The sequence below is a fragment of the Peromyscus californicus genome, unplaced genomic scaffold (assembly GCF_007827085.1).
Source record: "Peromyscus californicus insignis strain IS unplaced genomic scaffold, ASM782708v3 Scaffold_6__1_contigs__length_162567912, whole genome shotgun sequence".
NCBI classification, from domain to species: domain Eukaryota; kingdom Metazoa; phylum Chordata; class Mammalia; order Rodentia; family Cricetidae; genus Peromyscus; species Peromyscus californicus.
In genome coordinates this window covers 85,038,871-85,048,255 of record NW_026294584.1, presented here as the reverse complement: position 1 = coordinate 85,048,255, position 9,385 = coordinate 85,038,871, and the positions used below count along the sequence as shown (strand labels likewise).

The window sequence follows — 9,385 nt, the reverse complement described above, 5'->3', positions numbered from 1 at the left end:
CAGCCACCATACTCTATTAAGAAAAAGAGAGGGTAACAAAAATTAAGCAATAAAACACCCACTCAATGAAGACAAGACCAGGTATCAACACCTATATTTATAATTTTCCCAATCCCAGATACCTAGACACTAGTGTAAAAACATAATCATTAACATCCAGGACATGTCTTCACTAGAGCACAGCAACCCTACTACAGTAGGCCCCATGTATTATAACATAGTTGAAGCATAAGGTAAGACCTTAAAATAGGCTTTATAAATATGACAATAGTCCTTAAAGAAGGTATGAATAAATCCCTTAAAGGAATCTGTGAAGTAAAAAGAAACAGTGGAAGGAAATGAATGAAACAGTTCAAGACCTGAAAGTGGATGTAGAATCAATGAGAAAACCCAAGCTGTCAATAGGTGGAGAACATAGGATATTCTATTATAAAACCAAATATATGCTGTATTTGTCTACAATCCAGTCCACCATAAGGATAGAAAGAAAATTCCAACCTAAAGTGGTTGTCTACAACTACAAAAAGGAATAAATAATCTCAGAGCAGTAAAGTCAACAGAAGGGAAACACACACACGCACGCACGCATACACGCATGCACATGTGTGCGCGCGTGCACACACACAGAGTCTGTGGATATCGCTTTATATGCCGTGAATGTGTTGCTCTGATTGGTTGATAAATAAAATAGTGTTTGTCCAGTAGCCAGGCAGGAAGTATAGGCAGTATAAGCAAACAAGGAGAATTGTGGGAAGAATGGAAGACTGAGTCAGGAAACACCAGCCTGCATTCCAGGAGGCATCATGTAATGGCATACAGGTAAATCCACAGAGCACATGGTCACATATAGATTAACAGTAATGGGCTGAGTTTAAGTGTAAGAGCTAGTCAGTAGTACGCCTGAGCTAATGGCCAAGCATTTTAATTAATATAAGCATCTGTGTGTTTACTTTGGTCTAAGTGGCTGCAGGACTGGCAGGTGAGAGAGATTTGTCCTGACCACAGGCCAGGTGGAACACAGGAAAACTTCAGCTACACACATACAGACACACAGATACACACACACACACACACACACACACACACACACACACACACACCCCTCAACCCCACAACAACAACAAAAGTGAGTATCAAGAATCAACACACAATGTTCATTGATAACTCTCAACATCAATGCCCTCAATTTCCCAATAAAAAGATATAGGCTAACAGATTGGAATGGAATGGAAAACAGGATTCTTTCTTCCTATGCATCCAAGAAACATACTCTACCATCAATGATAGACATCACCTCAGGGTAAAATAATGGAAAAAGATGCTCTAAGCAAATGCATGTAAGGAGCAATCAGGTATAGCTTTTTTAATGTCTGATAAAATAGATTTCAACCAAAACTAATTAGGAGGAACAGAAAGGGCACTACATATTCATCAAGGAAAAAACCATCAAGAGGACACTGAAATTCTTAACATCTGTATATCAAACACAAGTGTGGTGATATTGTGTTCCCCAAAATATTGTACACGCTAATAAACTTATCTGGGGTCAGAGAACAGAACAGCCACTAGATATAGAGGCCAGAAAATGGTGGCACACATGCCTTTAATCCTAGCATTCCAGAGGCAGAGATCCCTTTGGATCTCTGTGAGTTCAAAGCCACACTGGAAACAGCCAGGCATGGTGACTCATGCCTTTAATCCCAGGAAGTGATGGCAGGAAGCAGAAAGGTATTTAAGGTGTGAGGATGAGGAACTAGAACCTGGTTAAGCTTTTAGGCTTTTAGCAACAGTTCAGCTGAGATTAATTCTGGATGAGGACTCAGAGGCTTCCAGTCTGAGGAAACAAGATCAGCTGAGGAACTGGCAAGTTGAGGTGGCTGTGGCTTGTTCTGCCTCACTGATCTTCCAGCTTTAAACAATACCTGGTTCCAGGTTTGTTTTATTAATAAGAACTTTTAAGAATCATGCTACATACAAGAGCACTCAAGTTCATAAAAGAAACACTACTATCGCTTAAATCATATATTTACCCTCACACCCTCATAGTGGGAGACCTTATAATCACACTCTTATCAATGGATAGGTCATCCAGACAAAAACTAAACAGAAGAATACTGGTGCTAACAGTTTCTATAGAGCAAATGAACCTATCAAGTATTTACAGAACATTTCACTCAAATGCAAAAAAAAAAAATTGCATACTTTCTTCTCAGCACCTCATGGAACTTTCTACAAAATTGGTGACACACTTGGACACAAAGCAAATCTCATCACATACAAGAAAATTGAAATTGTCAATTTTCTGCAAATCTGACTACCACTAATCAGAACTGGATATCAGCAACAAGAGGAACAATAAACTAATGGAAATTGAACAACTCACTATAGAATAACAAATGAAATCACCAAAATATGAGGGACGCAGGACCCCAATTGGCCATCTCCTGTTACCAAATATAGTTCCTGTACTGTGATTGTGTTACATCTAATGGAATTTTTGGCTAAAGAGAACTTTAACTATGGGAACTTCCAAACAACCCATACTGTTGACAGACTATAGGTTGCTATCCAAAAACTGACAGCAAGGCCCCATTGCTGAAGACAACACCTATACAACTCATTGAACATGGAGGAGTTGAACAATGCTTCATAGAGCCTTTAACTCTATGTGCTAGTGTGTTTGGTACATAAAGGTATTTTGCAGGGTAACATAGGACAAACATAAGCCACCAAGCCAGCCATATACCCTTTGATCCACAATATTTTCCTGTCTGTGAGATATGCTAGTGCAATGGTGGCACAAATTTTGTGGGAGTAGTCAAACAATAACTGATTTGCCTGAAGGCCTACTCCATAAGATGGAACCTATACCCAATGCTGCTTGTGTGGCCAAGAAGCAGAGATTAGATAGCCCAGAGTCCTAAAGTAAAATCATGTTACTGTTCTAAAACAAACCAACCAACCAACAAACAAAAAAACAACAAAAACAAAACAAAACAATCAAACAAACAAAAACAATCAATAAAATGACTACTAATAACTTTCTTTTTTTTTTTTTTTTTTTTTGGTTTTTCGAGACAGGGTTTCTCTGTGTAGCTTTGCGCCTTTCCTGGGACCCACTTGGTAGCCCAGTCTGGCCTCGAACTCACAGAGATCCGCCTGGCTCTGCCTCCCGAGTGCTGGGATTAAAGGCGTGCGCCACCACCGCCCGGCACTAATAACTTTCTATTATACGAATAGATTACTGTTCTGCTCACCTATCATCAGGGAAGCTTTTTTTCTGCAGCAGGTGGGAACAAATACAAAGACTTACAACCAGACATTATGCAGAGAGTGATAGAGTTTGGAATACTTAGACATAAACGGAATATCTCCATTGAATAACTCGCCTCAGGGCTCATGAAGAAGAGGTAGAAAAAGTGTAAGAAGGACAGGTGAAGGAGACACCAAGAAAACAAAGTCTTTTAAAATCAACATGATTGGCATGCAAATGAACTAACAGGGACTGAGGCACAATGTACAGAGTCTGCAGCAGTTGGGGTCCTAGAGCTGAAAGAAGTGGACACATGCCCCATTCCTAACCAGAGGCTGTCTCCAGTCGATGACCTATAACCACTTCCAAATGAAAATTTAGTTTCCTGAGAAAATAAACTACTTTTCAGGGTAGGTTGTATGCATCACATCAGATAACCAAGAGAAAATTAGCTCAATGTGTTTGGAGCTTCCTTTTGTCTTAATGTCATGTTAGAGTTCCATTTTTAAATTTCAGTCATTATTTTTCATTTTAATTTTATTGTATTTATATATTTTTCTCTTCTCTTTTCACCCTACTGGTCTTTTACATATATATTATAGCTTCTAGTTTAGTGTTTATGTGGCATTCCTGAGTGTGTGAGCAACTGAGTCTATTTCTTGGGCTCTTTCCTTCTGTTTGTTTGTTTTGTCCAATTCCAAAGTGTTAGTCATTGTTTTAATTTATTTTACTTCATTATTTATTGATATTATTATCTATTGCATAGAAGCCTGTTTGCTTTCTAATTAGATATAGAAAGGATTTGACTCCAGATGGAAGTGGGGGGTTGACGAGGAGCTGGGAGGAATAGAAAGATGGGAAACCATAATTAGAATATATTATGAGAAAAAAATCAATTTTTAATAAAAGGAAAGCAGAGAAGAAGAAAGGAAGGAAGGAATAAAGAAGGAAGGAAAGAAAGAAAAGGAAAGAAAACAAAAGAGAAATAAAGAAATAGTTATTGTCCATGATACTTTAGTATCCATGTGTGTCTGGGTTAATGATAATAGATACACCATGTACCATAAAATTCTATGATGTAAAATGTACAGTCTTTCAATGTACAGTCTTCTTGTACTGTTAATGAAATGCTAATTACACATATCTGCTCCTTGCATTGAGTGCCTGCATAAAACCAGTCACCAGATACTCCATTATCTCCAATGACTCATCCTAAATTTGCTCATCAATTATGATTTACTAGTCTGATTTGTTTTCTTTTGGTGATTAGTAAACCATTTTAATATATTTAACCTTACTTTTTTTCTCAGTACCTCACTCCAAATCATGAAAAATATTTCTTACCCAAGTATCTTCCTACTTTAATTTCCTATCACATGTCTATTCTCATCCCTCCAAAGACATCCCAATTTGGAGGCCCCTTTCTAGCTTCTTAGATCAAGTTAAACAGACAAATTAAAAAATTTGAAGTTACAATTTACACATCAGGGAGACATGTGGCAAATTTCCATCAAGGACTTGCTGTGGGATGTTCTGTATGGCAAATGTGTTGCTGATTGGTCAATAAATAAAACACTGATTGGCCATTGGCTAGGCAGGAAGTGTAGGTGGGACAAGGAGGAGAATAAAGCTTGGAAGTGGAAGGCTAAGTCAGAGAGACACTGCCAGCCACCATGATGACAAACAGCATGTGAAGATGCTGGTAAGCCACGAACCTTGTGGCAAGATATAGATTTATAGAAATGGATTAATTTAAGCTGTAAGAACAGTTAGCAAGAAGCCTGCCACGGCCATACAGTTTGTAACCAATATAAGTCTCTGTGTTTACTTGGTCAGGTTTGAGCAGCTGTGGGACTGGCAGGTGATAGAGATTTGTCCTGACTGTGGGCCAGGCAGGAAAACTCTACCTACAAATGGCGTCCAATGTGGTGGCAAGAGTTTCCACCTAAAAACTGAGAAAAAAGATTCTAAAATGGAGCTAAAAACAGTTCCTAATTGTCTCTCTCAAATGAACGGCAGCTGCAGGTTTGAGCTACTGGTGGGTTCCTAGCATGTGCGCTCGACCCGCCATATGGCAGAAACGAGGCCTTTGCAAGTGGCACTTTGAGCTGCATGGTGGATTTAGCCTTTGCTGGTGCAGAGCACAAGGGGAGGTTTCTGGGCTACATGCTGCTTGGATAAAAGCATAGACCCATGATAGCTCTCAGAACTGGCAGAAAACGTACTGCAGCCATGTTGGGAAGCTGAGTTGAACGGAGCCAGCAGCCACAGTTGCTGCAGTTTAAGACAATAGATTCACAATAAGATTCAGATTGCCGTTTCAGTCTTACAAATGCTGCAGTTTAAAGCAATAGATTCACAATAAGACAGATTCAGATGTAATAGTTTAAAATGTGTGTAAAATATACGTAGGCTTGAAAGAGACAAAAAAGGTGATATATACAGTTATAGAAACAAATACATAGTTTTAAAAAGTAAAGTCTTTAAAGAGACAGTAAAGTTAATATAAAAAATAAGCCACGTGAAGATGAATATTACACAGAGAATCTGGATTGTGTTGTCTTTGGGATTTTTAACTGCTGAAAAACATTTGGTTGTAAAAGCTGTTAAGTTATGCCAAAATGTATATTTTAAAGATACCTTGACTTCAAAATTTGGATATAAGGATATGTTGCTTTGGAAAAGAGTCTCTGCTTTTGTTCCCACAGAAAGTCAAAGGCTATGGATTTGTTCCAGATTAAGATACATCAGGTTTGACCAGCCAAGACCCCCCGAAAGGTCTCCGATGACATCATGGCCCAGATGATCCAACATCCAAAATGGTTTGAAGGCAACTGGCTCAGATGATACACCCTCATGGACTATTCCATAATCCTAAAATTTTCTTTGTGTCCCCATAATATATAGCGCCCCCCTCCAGCAGGAAGTAGTAAGAGAAGCTACGCCCAAATTCCCAAATTAGATGTAATTTTACTTTGTTAAGGTTAAAACCTTCCTTTTTGGAAAAAAAAGGGGAAGTGCTGTGGGATGTTCTGTATGGCAAATGTGTTGCTGATTGGTCAATAAATAAAACACTGATTGGCCATTGGCTAGGCAGGAAGTGTAGGCGGGACAAGGAGGAGAATAAAGCTGGGAAGTGGAAGGCTGAGTCAGAGAGACACTGCCAGCCACCACGATGACAAACAGCATGTGAAGATGCTGGTAAGCCACGAGCCATGTGGCAAGGTATAGATTTATAGAAATGGATTAATTTAAGCTGTAAGAACAGTTAGAAAGAAGCCTGCCACAGCCATACAGTTTGTAACCAATATAAGTCTCTGTGTTTACTTGGTCGAGTTTGAGCGCCTGTGGGACTGGCAGGTGAGAGAGATTTGTCCTGACTGTGGGCCAGGCAGGAAAACTCTACCTACAAGGACTAGAATAATTCAGTCACTATAATTTTTTCTAGGTCCATCCATTTTCCAAAATTTTTCATAATTTCATGATTCTTCATAGCTGAATAAAATACCATTGTACAAATATACTGCATTTTAATTATCCATTTATCATGTAGTAGACATTTTAGTTGATTCCATTCCTTTGCTATTGAGAATAGATTCAAAAATATGCATGGGTGTGCATTTATGTCTGCCATAGTCTATATATCCTTTGGGTATGTCCATAAGAATGACATAGCTGGGTCATGTGGTTGTCCTATTTGTAGTTGTTTGAGGGAATTGCACACTGATTTTACACTGAATGAGGGCTCGCCTTTCCTCCTGTCCTCATTGCTCTAGAATCTTGCAGCTTATGTTGCACCTATTGACCATTTAAAAATGCTCAGTCATTTTTATATAATAAATATGCTCTAGCTTGGTTATCTGGCTCAAGTGACAGGAATACTTCTTTCTTCAAATGGACCTGATGCAATTTTCTCTCCTGGTTTAGACTGTCTCAGAATCACGGTCTTTTAAGTAGTGTGAAATATCATGTACTAGGGAAAGAATTTGTTTGAACATTCTAAAAATACATCCAGGGCACTCTGCATCACTCTTGGTGGCAAGATAAGCAAGGTACAGTATTTGGTTTTTATCTGGGAAGTGCTAAATAGATATTTTGAAATCCTGATCTCTGAAATTTTTCTCTACTGTGGCAGACTGTAAACTTTTATAAAGCTTCCATTCTCCCTACTGGAGAAATCTATCTTCCTTAGACATCCAGGTTTTCTAATTTCCTGTCCATGATATCTCAATAACATGATATTTCTTTAATGTTGTAATGCTTGGTGAATGTTCAGACAATTAAAAATGCTTCAGCTCATATTGTAAGAAACATCAAGTAAGAAAATATAATCCTGGACCAAGACCATAGATATGAGAAGCTCTTCCTTTTAAACTTCTGAATTTATCCAAGATACTTACTTAGACTATGTTAATTTTGCAACCTTGTATGTGGGATACAAACCTCAAATCACTTTCAAATCTTAACATCTCATCAAGTAACCAGAAGGGGGAGATATATTTCAAGATGACACAGAGGAGTTCTTTGTTGCAATCAATATAAAGTCAGTATCATTTGCATAAGTACTTCTTCCTTCTAGTGTTCCTGCCTCTTAGAATATTATAAGAAGGTCTTTCTCTGGGCTGTGTCATGACACATCTAATCACAGGGAAAGCTGGAAGATGGTGTCCACATCTCAGCTCCTTGGGCTTCTGTTCTTCTGGGTTTCAGGTAAGAGTGTTTACACATGTCAAAAAGTGGAGATGTTAATTAAAGAGAGAATGTTTTACATCATTAGGAAGTCCAGCATCACATGGAATTTGACCTCCTGTTTAAAGAAATTGATATGAAAAATTACCTTGTCTTTTTTTAAAAAATTGTTTAGGAGTGACTTTCAGATGCAATGTCATGTTCTGACTAATATTTCTTGTATGTTTCAGTCTCCAGAGGTGACATCATGCTGACTCAGTCTCCAGTCACCCTGTCTATGACTCCAGGAGAAAAAATCACCATGACCTGCAAAGTCAGCCAGGGTATTGGCACAAGCTTACACTGGTATCAGCAAAAACCAAATGAAGCTCCAAGGCTTCTCATCAAGTATGCTTCCCAGTCCATCTCTGGGATCCCCTCCAGGTTCAGTGGCAGTGGGTCAGGGACAGATTTCACTCTCAGCATCAACAATGTGGAGGCTGAAGATGTTGCAAGTTATTACTGTAAGCAGGGTAACAGCTTGCCTCCCACAGTGATAGAGACTCTAGCAAAAACCACCAGAGAAGCAGAAGTGTGAGGCTGGGCTGCTTCAGCTGTTTCCAGTGGTGCCTGAACCTTCTTCAAAGTGTTTTACAAATGCAGACAGCCTTTCAGATCACAGGGAAAATACTAATGAAGAAGCCTGGGATCTCTCTTGCCTCTGAACTCTCTTCACTCCACTTTAGTTCCAGAAGTCATAGCCTACAATGACTCTCATGGTTTCATCAATCTTCCTCCAGTATACTACAACCTAGAGAAAATCCCAGCCTGGAGAGAGAGAAAACAATTGATTTCATGCTCTTATAATTGTTGGAAGTATAAATGAGGCATTGCCTGATGCCATAGCATATACTATACTCCTGTCCTCACAAAGAAGAAAGCTGAGACTCACTGCTTCACATCTCAGTTGCAACTTTCCCTATGCACATTTTATAGTAAGTGAACAAGTATTGAGGATAAAGTGTTTTTCCTGTTTATAGATTCATATGAACTGGCCAATCTAGTTGGTGAAAATTGCAAATTTCTTGATAAGTGGTTACAGTTACTACTTAGTAAAAAAAAATGAAAGTAGTGTTTGAAACAATAACATTATGTCTGTCAACCTAAGTTTCCATAGATCCTTGGAGTTGTGTTTCAATTATCGTAAGTTCAGAAAGGTAACAAAATGCAGTTTCTTTTGTAAACAATGGAATCATGAGGGATATACCAGTTTTTTGATTCCCCTTTGCCACTACAGAATTTCATGGACATAAATGAAGCTCTGTTATCAGTGAAATGTGTGTAAGTGCATGAACAGAGGCTTGCAAAAGGAGAATTACCATGGAGGTATTTTAGCTAAATACAAATAGAAATCTGAGTTGTTTCTTACTGAAAGAACATTGCAGAAAGAATCTTCATGCCTCA

At 38.6% G+C, this 9,385-nt stretch overlaps 1 gene segment (V, D, J or C); it reads left to right on the top strand.

The window, feature by feature from the left end:
* Window positions 1-7,865: 7,865 nt before the first annotated feature.
* LOC128099651 (Ig kappa chain V-V region L7-like) lies at window positions 7,866-8,519 on the top strand. The segment is given in 2 exon segments: window positions 7,866-7,963; window positions 8,173-8,519. Coding segments are annotated over 2 exon segments (396 nt in total).
* The last annotated feature ends 866 nt before the right edge of the window (window positions 8,520-9,385 follow it).